The 16804-nt window shown below is 45.5% G+C and overlaps 1 protein-coding gene across 2 annotated transcripts in view; it reads right to left on the bottom strand.

Moving 5' to 3' along the window:
- Positions 1–8101: 8101 nt before the first annotated feature.
- The window catches only part of LOC146799835 (uncharacterized), a 400555-nt gene continuing 391852 nt past the window's right edge, over positions 8102–16804 (bottom strand). For both annotated transcript variants that reach the window (XM_085624020.1, XM_085624019.1), the window contains one exon: positions 8102–8477. In XM_085624020.1, the coding sequence (XP_085480146.1) occupies positions 8448–8477 (30 nt within the window). In that variant the 3' untranslated portion in view covers positions 8102–8447. The remainder of the gene's footprint in view (positions 8478–16804) is intronic.

Genomic DNA, 16804 nt, shown 5'->3' with positions numbered 1-16804 from the left:
ATCTTTGTAAGGGGATGAATGTATGACATTGTTCTGCATTCTGTCGATCAATTGTTCTTTGCATTTGCACTATAAGAGTGTCAGGTGTGTTGGTCTGCCAAGTATTTGCACATATTACAATTTAAATACCACATTTTGTTTTATTTGTGCGATAGCACTACGCTTCCCAGTGCAGAGCACTTGACATCACACGTACACATTATACATTGACAATAAATCATGTGTGTAAATCAATGTACAAGATGCATTACATAAGACAGCTTGGTTACAAGGTGTAGGAGTGACATATACCTCACTGTGCTATATTAGAAGGATTGCAATTTATGAACTGCAAGTAACAAGAGGATCTCTGTGTTAAAAGCAGTACCAACTTTCCCATTTACATAAAATAAAAATGTCATCTGCGTGTTACATAATGTGCTTTACAGGAGACATATGAAAACAAGTTACTTACCTGTAACTACAGTTATCCAGTATTGGTATCTGTCATAGATTCACATGCCTGAATCATTCCCTGTCGCCGAGGCGGGAGTCCCACGGTAAATAAAGAAGTAGTGTCAAAAGTGGTAGTAGTAGTAGGCCCCAAAGAAAAGGCCTAAGGCCTAGATCTTAGCAGCCTACCTACATCATTTTGCAAAAAGAACCAAAGAATTGGTACCAACCAATCAGACATCAGCACCCTTCTAGAACCCTCTCAGCAGAGCCAGTTCTCAGATTTTCCTAGCTCAAGTGAAGGAAGTAAATGTCCCAAAGTTATAGAGAACTGACTCTACGGTGAGGAGGGTGGGTGCATGTGAATCTATGAAAGATACCAATACTGGATAACTGTAGTTACAGGTAAGTAACTTGCTTTCTTATCCAGTATTGGGGTATCTTTCATAGATTCACATGCCTGAATCAGAGTAGCAAGCAGTATAGCAAGTATAGTCGTTTGCGGACGGTGGGAGACTAGTGCTGATACACTCCCAATTGCATCCACAACTTGTTAACAAGAGGTATTAGAAAAACCAACCTTAAAATTCAAAACATGTAACATACCCAGGGAAATGCGACATGCAGTGTAATAACATTCCAAGTGAAACATGTCATTATCGTAGAAATGTCATTGTCATGAGAGAAGATATATATACATATATAGCATTTGAAAAGCAGAAAAGCTACCTGAAACTGACCTCAAAGGAAAAGATGGCGTAGGACAGCTTGTCCGACCGCTGCATCGTCTTGATGTGTAGATTGAAGGCAGTAATGTCTCGTGAACGTGTGGACATTCTTCCATGTCGCAGCACGACAGATGTTTTCAAGAGTCACCCCAGCAAACAATGCTGTAGACGCTGCTATTGTTCTTGTGGAATGGGCCTTGGCTTTCCTTAACAATGGCCTGTGAGCCTTTTCATGGCAGAAATGGATTGTTGATGCGATCTATCTGGCAATAGTGGATTTTGTAACTGCATTCCCCAGAGTAGTTTGGCCATAAGCCACAAACAACTGGTCAGACTTCCTAAGGCTCTTTGTCTTTTGAAGATAGAATTTTAGACATCTCTTAATATCAAGAGAATGTAAGGCTCTTTCTGCTGGTGTAGATGGATTTGGAAAGAAAGTCTTTAACTTAACAGGTTCATTGAGATGAAACGGTGACGGTACTTTAGGTATGAATGTCGGATTAGTTCGGAGGTGCACGTAGTCTTGAGGGAAGTGTAGAAATGGTTCCTTTATAGTGAAAGCCTGAATTTCACTCACCCTTCTAGCTGACAGAGCCAGAAGTACAGCAACCTTCCATGTAAGGAATTTGAGCTCAGCCTTGTGGATAGGCTCAAAATAATGTTTCGTTAATTGCATTAAGACCGTGTTGAGTTCCCACTCTGGTGGAGGAAACCTGGAAAAGTCCTTTCATGAATTGCTTGATTAAAGAGGATGAACACAGAAGGAAGATGAGCACCCTTTCTGAATCTGGAAAGTGCGGCTAAATGGACTTTGACTGAAGAGAAAGAGTCCAGATTTTGCCAGATGTAACAAATTAGGAAGAATCTGTTCCGCAGGAGCTTCCACCGGGTGAACGTGGTTAGCTTCGCACCAACAGCAAAAACGTCTCCATTTTAGACGGTAAATTTTGATTGTGCTGTGAGCTCGTGATTTTGTCAATATGTCCCGACAGTCCTGAGGGATGTCCAGGTCCTTGAATTCTAAGAAATCAGGAGCCATGCGTGTAAATGTAGCGACTGAGGGTCCGGGTGGAGTACCTGACCTCCGTTCCTCGACAGCATTGTGGGTGTCAGAAGACGGATCGGCTGGTCCTGGGATAATAGCAGAAGCTCTTGAAACCAGAACTGGCGTGGCCATCTGGGAGCAATCAGGATGAGACGGCAGCCCTCCAACTTCATCTTGCATATTACTCCCAGGATTAGAGGTATCAGGGGAAAAGCGTAAGCACAAATCCCTGACAATCGCATGGACAGGGCATTCCCCCTTGACCCTTGTTGGGGGTATCTGCTGGCGTAATAACAGCATTTCTTGTTGTCTTTTGTTGCGAACAAACCCGGTGCCGGCGTGCCCCAAGCTCTGAATACCCTGAGCACTTGAGCCTGCTCTAACTTCCATTCGTGGCAGTCCGATTGGGACCTGCTGAGTGTTCGCTAGGGTATTGTGGAGACCTCTGACATGTTCTGCTCTGAGGGTGATGTTGTGGAGTGTGACCCATTCCCACAACTCCTGAGCCTCTCTGGATAGAGTTGCTGATCTTGTCCCTCCTTGCTTGTTCACGTAAAACATGCTGGTGGTATTGTCGGTCCGAACCAGTACCGAAGAACCTGCAATCCTTGGAAGGAAAGCTTGCAGGGACAGGATAATTTATCGCAATTCCAGGCTGTTGATGTGCTGTTTCTTGTTCTCCGGAGACCACTTCCCCTGTATCTGTAAATCTTGGAGATGACCTCCCTATCCTTCCATAGAGGCATCCGTAGTGAGGACAAACTCTGGAACCTCCTGTATGAAAGTGAGTCCTTCTGCTAGGTTGGGCATCTGGGACCGCCAACGCAGAGCGCTTTTCATGCGTGTTGTGACTGAGGATGTCGAAGGAACCCACAGCCTGTTGCCACTTAAGGTGAAGCTCCTCTTGCAGGGGTCTCATCCGAAGTCATGCCAAAGGGATGAGGTTTATTACAGAAGAGCACATCCCCAGGAGTGACGCAAACATGCGGACAGAAACTGACTTTCTTCTGGAAATCAGGATTGCCAACTTTTGAAGACGAACCTGCTGTTCGTGAGATAAGAATGCCCTGCACTGGATGGAATCCAGCAGAGCTCCAAGAAATGGAAGGACCTGCATCGGACGTAACTGAGATTTGCTCCTGTTCACAGTCAGCCCGAGAGTGGAACAGACGAAGAGACCTTGTCACAGCAATCTTGACTGCGCTTTCCGAAGGACCTTTGAGTAACCAATCGTCCAAATACAGGAATACTTGGATTCCCCGGGATCATAATGCTGCTGCCACAGGAGCTAGGCACTTGGTAGAGATCCTTGGAGCTGATTTTAGCCCAAACGGGAGCACTTTGAACTGCTAATGGGCGCCAGCCACAATGAAGCGAAGATACTTGCGATGCTTCGGATGTATTGGGATGTGAAAGTAAGCGTCTTCCATATCCAGAGAAGCCAAAAAATCTCCTTCGTTGAGACAACCTAGAATTTCCACCAGTGTGACCATGCGAAATCCTAGCTTTTTGAGGAATCTGTTCAGCTTGCGAAGGTCTAAGATCAGGCGACATTCCCCGGATTTCTTTTTGATGAGGAAAAAAGCGGGAATAGAAACCCGTCCCCTTTTGAAGTGAGGGAACCTTCTCGATTGCATTCTTGAGGAGCGTTGTTAAAGCTTCTTTGAATAATAAGTGAAGACAAGGGGGAGGGGTTCCCTTGGGTGGGGCGGTGGGTGGCTTGGTGACAAACTCCAAGGTATGACCGCTGTTTACAAGGTCTAGAACCCATTGGTCCGATGTAATTTCCTGCCACTTGTCCACAAATGCTGAAAGTTTCGCACCCACAGGGAGGGGAAGAGGAGTGGAAGGCGCCCTGCAGAGATCACTGCTTCCTTGTGGTGTCTCGTCCTTGATTTTGCTACCTTTTTCGTCCACCTTGACGAGAGAAACCAGACATATTGGATTGTCTGTATGATGACTGATAAGATGGTCTATATTGGGGCTGGTACGGTCTAGTCTGCTGGGCTTGATACCCTCCGCTAGAAGAAAAACCACGCCCTCTTGCACCTCGGAAGGTTCCGCGTTTGTACTGCAAGGAACCCAAGGATCTTGCGGTATCAGTATCAGTCTTTATTGCTTGGAGTGCTTCATCTACGTGTTTCCCAAACAACGATTCACTATCATAGGCCATATCCAATATCTTTATCTGGACTTCTGGTCTCAAAGTGGTGGCCTTAAGCCAACCCTGGCGTCTGAGTACAGCTGCACCAGCCAGTTGTCGAAAATTGGTATTCACAATGTCCAATGCGCAGTCAATGGTCTCAGACGCTGCGCGCTCTCCTAATAAAATTGAGCATCTTGTCTCTTGTCCTCCGGAATGATCTTAATAAGGCCAGCCATTTCTGACCACATTTGGCGGCCATATCACCCTATTATTGCCAGGGAGTTAGCTGCTCTGATGGAGGCAGCTGCCATTGTAGAAAATTTCTTGCCAGTTAAATCCAGATGACGCCCCTCCTTGTCCTGCGGTGTAGTAATAGGTGTTGCCGGACTCTTAGATCTTTGTTGGGCAGCCTGTGAAATGACTGAATCTGGCCTAGGATGGCCAATGAGACAGGATGGACTATTGGCCGGAGCACGGTATTTTTTGTCTATCCGCGGAAGCACCGCTGGCACAGATGCAGGGTTTTTCATGATCTTGACCCCTTCTTTCCAGATACAGTCTATGATGGGGACAGCTCTTGTGACTTTCCTTGATTCCTCCTTAAAATCATGGAGAAAGCATTCAGGCTGTTCAATGGTAACCGGCAAGTGAAACCTAGCAGCAGCACGCTGCATGAGATTATGAAATCCCCCTATATCCTCTGGGGGCGAATCAGATGGTAGAGGGGTGGGTGGCGAAGGCATAGGGATAATATAGGAATCCCAAGGATCTGCTGGATCTGGAAGTTCACCCTCTTCAGAGGTTGAATCCTGACCCTGACGCGGGTCATGTGGAGGATCCTGAAGTTGAGGCGTTGGAACAGGAGCATCAGGTGAAGGCAAAGGATCCGGAAGCAGCCCAGGTGGTGGAATCTGCGGAATGACTGCCTGTGGGGGAAAACGCCGTCTAATCTGCGAGCATGGCTTGCAGGTCTTGTATCGGAGTTGGAGGCAGATGGGACATCTCGCTCTGACGAGGTTGCTTATGGTAAGTCTTATGATGCGGGACAACAATGTTCTCTTGATAGAACTGTTCTTGATAATTGTCCTCCTCCTCATCCTGACATTTGATGTGCAATTCAGAAGGATGGCGAGCTATTCCAAAGGGCCCTTCGTCCTCGTCATCCTCATAACAGTCATCCTCATCCTGCACATATGTTTCCAGGAGATGTGAGGGAGTAAGCGGTGATATCTCGCTATAATCATGCCTTTGAAAAGTTTTAAGTTGAAAACTCCTGGAAGAAATGGGAGTGGAATGAGTGGGCGCTATTGCAGGTGTCCCAGTCAGAACAGGCAAATCCTCTGGTATCGTCGTCAACGGGCTCTCCGTTGTCAACAGGCTTTTAGTGGTCGTCGACAGGACCTTCGTCGACGGGATGCTAGTCGACGGGGTGGACTATCTTCGTCGACACTTCTCTCGTCGACGGCAACGTCGTCGATAAGGATTTCGATGCTGGCTTCGTCGACGAGGACTTAGTCGACGATCCCTCGACGACGGGCTTCTTTGACAGGATAGTAATCCTCGTCGACAGAATCGGAGAGGTGATAGACGTAGTCGAGATAGTTTACGTCAACGAAGGAGCAGAAGAATGACAGAAATCGTCGGAGGGAAAGCTAGAGATTTTGAAAGGCTTTTACTCACGGTTTGTGAAGATGGCTTTTTAGAGCCTTTGAAATATAATAGAAAGGAGCAGAGTAATGTTACATACTATAAACAAATAAATGCTGTAGTACAAAAATACATTTATGTTATTTGTTTTTATTTCTTATTCTTTGTATTTCTTTATATGATTCCTTCCTGATTATTTCTCAATTAATCAATCGTTCAATAGTATTCAAATAAACTAATACATTGGTTTGCATCTAAACCATCACATGTAAAACTGTTACATTAATTCAAAATATAGCGTTCAAACAATATTCAAAATTGCAAACATTATAATAAATCCATTGAGTAAATATTGCTCAGTGTACACAGCCATACAGCCAACGCGTTTCATCCTATCTAGGACATCATCAGGGCTGTAATGAAAGAAAAAAGGAAAAAGAACATCGTATCACTATACATTATTCAGTGTATAAATCCTTCCAAAATACCTATACAAGGAAGAAATATATCCCTAGTATGCAGAATATACCTATTTGACAATACAATCTTTTAATCATAATCAGAAATATCCATTTATGATAGAACAGTGTTAACAACTACTTACAATTCTGAGTGATCGGATTGTTACTCTAGAGCTTTTTAGAGCCCTTGAGACCAGAGTCCTGAGGAGAGTACTTCTGGCTCTTCTCAGACGACTCCCATCATTTCCTCTGAATCAGCGCAGAGTGGGAAGATTTATGCCATTTTTTCCCCCCTCACTTGAAGAGCTGTCATGCGACCTAGCTCTCTTGCTAGAAGTTGAGGCTCTGTCATCCTCTTCAGCCGAAGAGGACTTTAGCCATAATAGCATTCTTGCCTCCCTATCCCTAAGATTCTTTGTAGGGAAGGTGCGGCAAATTTTGCAATCTTTTGCCTCATGTTTGGGGTAGAGGCAGTAGATGCAGTCCACATGCTGGTCATCAACATGGACCCTCTTCCTGGTACAGGTTCTGCAGGACTTGAACAAGGCCTTCTTGTCAGACATGATCAAGAAAGTTGAAAACTGAGTGGCACTCAGGGAGACTCCCTTCCACACGACGTGCGGTGAAAATCTGAGGAGAACTGGCTCTGCTGAGAGGATTCTAGAAGGGTGCTGATGTCCGATTGGTTGGTACCAATTCTTTGGTTCTTTTTGCATAATGATGTAGACAGGCTGCTAAGATCTACGCCTTAGGCCTTTTCTTTGGGGCCTACTACTACCACCACCACTTTTGGCACTACTTTATTTACCGTGGGACTCCCGCCTCGGAGACGGGGAAGGATTCAGGCATGTGAATCTATGAAATATACCCCAATACTGGATAATAACCCTTTCTGCTACTTTGATTCAATACTGGGACTAGACAAAACACCTGTCCCTCCAGCAAGTGCATTAACCTACAGAGTTATGTTACCAATATTATTATCCCCTGAGATTTACTGGGCACACAAAGATCTCTGCAGTAGATCCTTAATCCCATAAAATATTTTAAAACGCAGACTTTGCCACTAATTAAGCAGAACAGATTTACTACCATATTTCTCTTTGTTGGCAGTTTCTTTGTGATAGAGTTTAAAAAAATGAATATGTAAGATTTTGTATCACTTTTTTGGCACAAGTCCGACACAAAATCAATTTTTTAATAATTGTAAGGTGCTTAAATGCACTCATGATAGACCTGCTAAACGTATGTGTGAGTTCTTAAGATCTGATGTCATTTCTTGTGATGTCACTTCCTGTGAGGTCATGGGTGTGATGCCATTTCCTGGGATGCCATGTGCGATATCACATGCCGTAATGTTGCGTTGTGGTGTTGGGATGTCATGTGCAATGACGTCACTGAACCGGAAGCCCTTTACCTGGACGCTGTGGGAGGTGGGGCATTTTCGTGGTTGAGGGTGATGAGAAAATAATCCAGTTATCCTTTTACATTAGAGTTTAAGAAAACTATTACCTTGTGCTCAATAAAAAACTTTTATTCCAAAAGGTATTCTGGTGTTAGCAGTCCACATTTTCGCATTGGCAACAGAACTTGATCCAACAACTTCCTTGTTTATAGAAACACAAACTGAAGTCACCAGAAGCATGTGCTACTATTTCGCGGAACCTTTTTATTTTAATTTTCATGCATTTTATTTTGTAACTGATCTGTGATTTGTGCCACGAGCTCTTACAAACAGATAGGTTTTCAGCACATTATAACAGAGGATTTCAGCACATTATAACAGAGGAATGAGGTCATCAAGCATATAAGGAGTGTGATGCGTAATCAAAGAAAATATTGCACAATTATTGTAATCAGGTGGATAAGAATACACATTTTCTATAAACCCAAATCATGGTGCCAATATTCTTGCCCTGGTATTTATTAAAAAGCGGTGTTCGGATTCTGTGGCCCAGATCTGCGCCCTCACTCCTCTCTTCCGGGCGCTATTCCTGCTTTAAAGGTTTCACCTCGCACTAGAAAAGAACAAAGATGAAAGTCATTAGTGCGGAAGGAGATGGTGCGGCGGCGGTTCATTACAGATCATCATTGTAGGAGACAAGTCAAGGGTAAGGCACGCGGACGAGGCCCTGTGGATGTTAAGAACTGAGGCAGACGGCTGTTCCGTGTGACCCCCGACACCTTCCCCGTCCAGCAGCAGCTGGCGGAGGGTGAAAGCGCTTCATTTGGGTCAATGCTTGCCAAGGTTGGTGAACGGAAACCATATAGGAGCTCACCTACTTGATGACCCTGATGTGGCCCAAGACTACATTGGCACACCCTTTTCAAGGCAGCACGCGCGGCCTACCGAGCCTCAGGGGTGGCTCCTCCGTAATGGTGCAAGAGCGTCGCCCTACAGCCCAGCGCCAGCAGGTGATAAAATACTAACACAATATTATTAACATTTCATTTATGCTGTCGGGGCCGCGCAATGACAATTGGGCAGGGAGGGGGGTGTAGTGTGAAGTTATAAGTGCACAGGTCGGTTTGGCCAGCCGCCTTAGGCCGACCAAACAGACATGTTTACCTATGTCTCTCCAACCCAGATGTGTTGCACAGCTGAGTTGGCAAAATGTACTGTGAGAGCAGCGGCAAACTAGGCCTTTCAGACCAATCCTGGCGCTGTTCTCATAGCATGAGAGCAGCTCCTGGATTGGATGAGGAGCCTGTGTCTTGAGGGCTTATCAATTTCAGGCCCAACAAGGGGAACAGCAGGGCGACCATCAGGGTCAGCGTGGCAGGTAAGTCTTTTTTATTTTTATATCATTCCTCCCCTCTACCCAATCCCGCACTCTACCCCTGTGGCTGCCCTACCACTTTAGATAGGTGACCGCTGCCACTGCTGGGTAGCAGGATCACCACGAGTCTTTAATCCACGTCACCTGAAAGAAGCAAGCTACAGAGTGCGTTCAGGCCCGCTGGTACAACAAGGGTCACCATTGGAATAGCCTCCCACTTTTCTCGTTGTGTAATCCTTCACACAGGACTGTGCCCTGCACTCTCTTCCCAATTAGTGAATTTGCAGAAAATGCACAATTGAAAAGGGCTATTTACACTGCCTGTGTGAATAGCTGTGAAATCAGCAGAGATGAAAATGATTTTATCACATCCCTTCCCTTGTGCTACCTATAGAATATACTATAGACGTATTTAATTAAAATAACTAAAAAAAAAGTCAACGTAAATTAAATATACAATGAGTGTAATCCACAATCCATAAAATGATCAGTTTTCAGAAGAACTGAAGCTCTTTGGTTGAGTTGCTTTAAATAAGGCATCATAGCGCTATAAAACGTTCAGGGGCATATTTACAAGGAAATGTCGGAGCGTGGGGCGGTGCCAAATTTGGCAGCGCCGCGCTCCAACATTTCTAAAATGCAGGGATGCGCCGTATATTTTAACAATACATCCCACCCCTGTGTTTTCCTTGGCTCTAGGCAGCTAATTTTAGCGCCAACGCAGGCAACCTTGCGCCATAGTGCAAGGGTTCCTGCATTGAAAAAACGTAATCTAGTGTATGTGGGGAACGAAGTGTTTTTTAAACGCTGTATCTATTTTAATCGCTAATCTTGCACATTTTCATTGCTGCTAAATATATTTAGAAAAAAGAACGCCTTACAATTGATGGAATTGTTTTAAAGTTCAGACTTTGCCACTTTTAATCGCTAATTTTGCAAATTTTTCATTGCTGCTTAAGGAATCTTAACACGAACGATCTACCATTGATTGAATTAATTTAAAATCCAGATTTTGCCACTTACTTCTCGTTGGCTGACTTCGTGGGTGGAAGGTCAGCGCTCTAGTTGCCTGTAACTTCCGGGGGGGGGAAAGCTTAAAACCAATGCAGGGCCGGACGCTCAGCAAAACTTAATCGAGTGTTTGTGGGGAACGAAGTGTTTTTTAAACGCTGTATCTATTTTAAATCGCTAATCTTGCACATTTTCATTGCTGCTAAATATACAACGCCTTACAATTGATTGAATTGTTTTAAAGTTCAGACTTTGCCACTTTGCTACTGAGCCTAAGGCAAGCCAGTCTGCGCCCGTCCGTGCCCGAACGGGACCAGGGGCCATAAATGCTGCTCAAATTTTGACCAATAAAACTAAGCCCCTCACTTACACATCAGACGTACTTGCAGCTATAGGACATGTTTTTGGCCCTGATAAGGCATGTATTAAAGCATCCCTTGAAACATTTGAGGGCCCTTTCTCTTGCAAACACTGCAAATGGTATAGCTGTGAGCAGCAATCTACTCACCCACTGGAAATATCCATACCCAAACATATTATGCAGGACTTAAACTGTATCTACTTTAATTCCAGATCACTTCCTAAACACAGTATTGAAATTTGGGAAATACTGGACGACCTAAGCCCAGATTTAGCTTTTGTCACTGAGACCTGGCTCGATGATAATAATACTCCCGATATTGTCACCGCCCTACCATCAGGATATAAAATTTTACAACTTAATAGGAAGGGCGGTAAGAGAGGAGGAGGGACAGCAATTATATATAAAGACCAACTCACCTGCATCCCCATTTCGGTCACTAAAGCAGGCACACATGAGATTCTAGCGTTCAGTGTCTGTGGGTGATCATAAACTATTTGGAGGGGCGGTCATCTACAACCCACAAGGGTATCAGTCTGATGTAAGCTCTAATTTACTCACACAACTCCTTCCTCTTTGCTTGAAGCAGAATGAGTTTCTAGTCATAGGAGATTTTAATCTTCACTATGAAGGGCCTACAAATCCAGGTGTTGAACATCTTGACAATGATATGGCGATAATGCAACTATCTCAAAGGATCTCCAAACCAACTCATGTGGCCGGTCATACCCTTGATCTATTGTTCTCTAACATAGAATCCTTATGTATCCAGGAAATCAAACCTTTAATATGGACGGATCATTGCTTAATCCCCTTTTCCTTTAGCTTACCTAAACATACATCAAAGACTGAGATGAAGGGTCAACCAAGATCTAGGGCTTGGAGCCAAATTACGGAGGAATCATTTAGTGCCATTTTTTCCGGTATCTTGAAGCCTCTGCAACAAAATTCTTTAAATACATTAGCTACAGTTTGATATTGAAGAAACACTCGATCGGTGTGCCCCTAAATTGACTCGGACATTAGCTACTAAAAAAAAAAAAAAAAAAAAAAACAGAAAAATGGTATACATCAAATTTAAAACTTATGAAAAGGGAGTGTAGAACTAAGGAGCATAAATGGAGACTCTCAAAATCGAATACAGATAGATGTATCTACATAGCCAAGCAAAAAAAAATTATGGAGCCCTAAAAGGAGGCCAAAACCAAGTATTACTCGGAAAGAATTGAAGAAACAGGAAGCTCAGAACTCTATAAAATAATTCGGGAACTCTGCAAGCCTACTCTGTTGTCACAATCTATGGAACCTTCTTTCGAGAACTGTCAACTACTTAATTTTTTTATAAATAAAGTGACAATTTACACTACTTTTACTTCTCCAAATATGGAAGACTCTAAGGCTTGGGAAAACTTAGCTCCTCATCCCGCAGCTCACAACCACCTGGATGGGCTGACCTCTTTTTCCGAAGAACAAGTGGCCAAAGCCATGATTGAAATTAAGGCATGTTCCCCATTGGACCCATGTCCACATTTCATTTTTTTCACGTCTGGTTTCAATACTTTGCCCCCATGTTACTAAAGCTCTTAATCACTAGAGCTTGCCTTCTTTCCAGATATCTGGAAAAAGACAGTCTTTCCACTTTTAAAAAAGCCCGGTCTTGAAATCTATGATCCAGCCAACTATAGACAGATATCACAATTACCGTATTTATCGACGGTCCTAGAGAAATTGGTTAATAAACAACTCACGGCCTTTATTGAATCCAATAACCTACTTGACTCCTCCCAAACCAGATTCAGGGCTAACAGTACCGAGGCTACCCTATTAGCTGTATCAGATAGCATCAGATCTCTAGTCGATCAGGGTAAAACTGTGGCACTGATCCTTCTGGATCTTACAGCGGCTTTTGACACTGTATCCCATAACAGACTACTGCGAATTCTGCATGAAAAAGGAACATGTTCAAATGCTTTAGCATGGTTCGCGTCATTTCTTAAGAACCGAACCCAGATTATTCAAATGGGACCATACTTCTCCAATGCTAAGAGCATTGATTATGGAGTACCACAGGGAGCTACTCTGAGCCCCACTCTTTTTAATATATACGTCTCCTCCTTAGCAGACATCAGCAGGAAATGGGTCTTTGATATATGCTCCTATGCGGACGACACACAATTGATATTCCTTTGTCGGATAAGCTGAAAAAAGGGAATACTAAAGGACAACCTTATCAATTGTCTTACTGAAATAGCAAACTGGATGTCTGGACCTTGTTTAAAACTCAATGCCGGAAAATCAGAGATTCTACTTTTTGGAGGAGCCCAAACAATTTGGGACAATAGTTAGTGGCCCCAGGCTTTGGGAACCGCTCCGGAACCTAGGCAGGCCGCCAAGAATTTGGGCTTCATCTTTGATAATGCTCTGTCTATGCAGAACCAGGTTCGATCATTATGTGGAAAAAGTTTTGCCATACTAAAACTTCTTAGAAGACTCGTTCCATGGATTCCTCTAAACTGTAGGAAAACCGTGACAAAGGCGCTATTGATGAGTAATCTGGACTACGGTAACGCACTGTATATGGGCATGGCTGACTTTCTTTTCACCAGATTACAAGTAGTCCAAAGTGCAGCTGCTAAACTTGTTTGCAATAAGAGCAGATATAGTTCCGCCTCTTTATGCATGAAAGAATTACACTGGTTACCCATACGTCAAAGAGCCAATTTTAAGCTCATGTGTTTTGCACATAGGACGCTATATAAAACTGGACCTCAAATCCTGCATGGGAGACTAAAATTTCATGCACCTTTGTGTAATTTGAGATCTCGCCATCAGGCTGTGGGTTCAGTCAAACGTACAACCAAGACTAGGATGGGCGATCGATCATTCTCTAAACTAGCAGCGGTCGATTGGAATATACTCCCTTTGGAACTAAGTATGACTGAAGAATACTTAGGTGTAGATTCCGATCCTGGAAAAACGGGGTACGAATCGGACGGAGCGTTTTCTCCGTCCGACTCGTACCCGGGAAAAACACAGTACAAATATGCAAGTACGATTCGTACAGAAACACCATTTCCGTACGAATCGTAAAAAACACCGACCGACTAAAAAATACATACGAATGTGATCCGGGACAGCGCATACGCGACATTCGCACGGAGTTAGGCAGCTTTTTAACGTACCAGCAAGTACGATTCGTACCGACAGCACACCGGACGCCAATATTTTTCCGGGACCCAAAAAGTGCCGGAAAAGCCAAGTACGCCGCGATGCGTGAGGTGAAGGGGGGCCGGTAAGCGCCGTACCCCCTTCCCTACACGTCCGCGCCGTACCCCCCACCCCCGTATGGACGGTGCGGACCCCCACCCCCGTATGGATGATGGTGGGTCCGCACCGTCCATACGGGGGTGGGGGTACGCACCGTCCATACGGGGGGGGGGGACGCACCGTCCATACAGGGGGGGGGTATGCACCGTCCATACGGGGGGGGGGTATGCACCGTCCATAGGGGGGGGGGGGGGGTGTTCGGCGCGTACGCGGACACATGTTTGGACGTCTCCATGGTTGCTATCGAAGATCGCTCCGTACGGTGTTTTTTCCATACGGTTGTGCATTCGGACGGATGGGACGGATCGTACTTACGCGCTCTGACTTCAGTTTTCCGAATCGTACGTAAAACTGTCCTGGGACGTGTCGGAGACTTTTCCCGATCCGAGGACCTGTCGGGGAATTTTCCCAATGCGATTCGTATGTACTTTTTAACATACGAATCGTACTTGCCAGTTTGTATGGGACTTGTACGATTCGTACGTAAAAAAGATACGGATACGATTCGTACGGGGAATATTTTTAACGGATCGGAATCGGCACCTTAATGTTCAGGAAAAAACTAAAAACACATTTATTTCCCGCCTACTAAATTGCTATCTGGAAATTCTCCCGCCTACACTCTGTTATTGCTTTTTTAGCGCCGTGATGTCCCTCGGGATGAATGTTGCGCTCTATAAATAAATTGCAAGGAATGATTGTTTTTGTGCAAGAAGGTGTCTCTTCCAGTGGCGGCTCCTCCATTTGAACAGAGGAGCGCCTCCCCACTTAAAAATCCCCCAAAGACCCAGAGTTGAAAAATAAATGGTAATTTACCATTTTATTTTTCATCTCCATCCCGAGCCGAGCGTCTGGACGGGAGCGGGGCCGCTGCTAAGTGACAGTAGCAGGGAGGGCTGGTATTGCACTTTTTAAAGAGTGCATGTCTTTTTGACCAACCATCTTGCAACAGCCAGCCACACATTCACACTTTAAACATCTCTAACCCGGCTGCCTTAAGACAGTTAGGTTAGAACAAGGCAGAAGTCTCTAGAGCACTGTGGAGCGCCGAGTCAGGCCGCTCCCACCAATCCTAGTGCTATTCTCATGCTGGTGAGACCTGCACCAGGATTGGCCAAGGGAGTTCCACCATCCGGATCCTGTATTGGCAAAAGTAGAGGTGTGGAGCAAGAGCTTCGTTGAGTTCAGTAAGTTTTATTTTTTTTTTAATAATATTTAACACATGTCTGCACCCGTTGTCCCCTCTCCCCCGTAGATGCCAGCCGCCACTGGTCCCTACCTGCACATAATCAATAATTGTGATGTGTTACTCCTATGTGTGCTGCATCCTGCAGCACACATAGAAGTAGCAATTCCTCATTATATAATGATTGATTACGTGCAGGAAGGGACACCTTCCTGCACATGAACAATCACTAACAGCGTTTTGCTTTTTCTATGAATGCTGCAGAATTCAGCACATAGAAAAAGCAAAAACGAGGAGAAATAAAAGTATTTCTCCTTGTTTCTCCCTTCTAACACCTGCTATTGCAAGGCATAAATATTTGGCGCTGCCCCAAACTTACACCTCCTTTTAAATCTGAGGCATTATCAAAAAGCAATGGGTGTTGTGCCAAGTACACAGTGGCAACTCACCCTAATGTCCACTGGAAGTCCCTCTTATTTTCTGCCCATTTTTTTTTTTACACTGAAAGTGAATATTACTCCATTATTCACTGATGGTGTAATAAAATAAATAGAGAACTATCAGCTGGATCAGGGCATTCACTAGCAGCTAACGTAAGTATTAAAATGCCTGGTGGCGCTAGAGGCCGCATGACCGCGATGGCCGCACGCCTGTGAGGCTCCGGCTACCTGGCGCTAGAATATTTCAATTATTTGCTGCCGCGTAAAGGGTACCAAGCTGCCGGACATCGGAGGAGCTACGCATGGTGCCGGCTCCGGAGAAGGTTTGAGCTGACATACCTGCTGGGGGGCGTGTGTCGGAGCCTGCCGTCACGATCGCGGATCGGCTCGGAGCCCCGTTCAGCTGCCAAAGTCACTCGAGCACCGTGGCTCCCCATGTGTGCACTAGGCCGCTCGACCGGACATGCGGGGGCGGAGGGAGCCTGTGCACGGCCATTATTGACCTCACCGCTGGCCAGAGGATCCAGACGACGCGCCTGACAGGTGAGGTGCTGTCATAACTGGAGTGACGGCAGGAGGCCGGTGACCGTTGATGGGCGGCTGCCGCTCATGCTGCAGGGCGGAGAGCAGTGAATAGCGGGATGACGATGGGAGCTTGAGTGCTTAGACAGAGATTGCTGCCTTGTACTCAATGCATGGAGCCTGGTATGTGCAGCTGCGCCACAGATTATACTGAGTGACACCGAGGCCCATATTGCTGCAAGGTCTTAGGCCCAGTTCTCTGCTGTTGGCCTGGGGTGCACTGGAGGCGTTGCAGTGAACTCTGGGTGCTGAGAGGTTGTGTGGACGGGGGGCTTGTCCTCTTCCCCCCCCCCCCCCGAGCCTCGGTGGCAGGAGCGGTGTATTTGCGGGCGTAACCTGACAGACGGTGGAGATTCAGGCTCTGCTGTGGGGGTGGCGAATTGCGGTGCCCGTGCTGGATACCATTCACTTGTTGCACGCTGGGCCGCACAGTGGGAGTGTGGCCGGGCCGGTGCGACTTGCGGCCATTGCAGAAACCACGACATTTAGGTACGATACCGCAGGAGGCTCGACCCCCCCCCCCCCCACTGCTGCTATTGTGACTGCTGTTGATCGTGTGTGGGTGATTTCTGCCGTGCCATGGGCAAGCCGGATGGTAGGCAGCCAAAGCTGGTCTTCGACACTAAGAAAGTAGCTACGCGCTGTACTCCTGACGCAT

Source organism: Triturus cristatus, chromosome 8, assembly GCF_964204655.1.
Source record: "Triturus cristatus chromosome 8, aTriCri1.1, whole genome shotgun sequence".
Lineage (NCBI taxonomy): Eukaryota > Metazoa > Chordata > Amphibia > Caudata > Salamandridae > Triturus > Triturus cristatus.
This window is presented reverse-complemented; position numbering and strand designations above follow the sequence as displayed.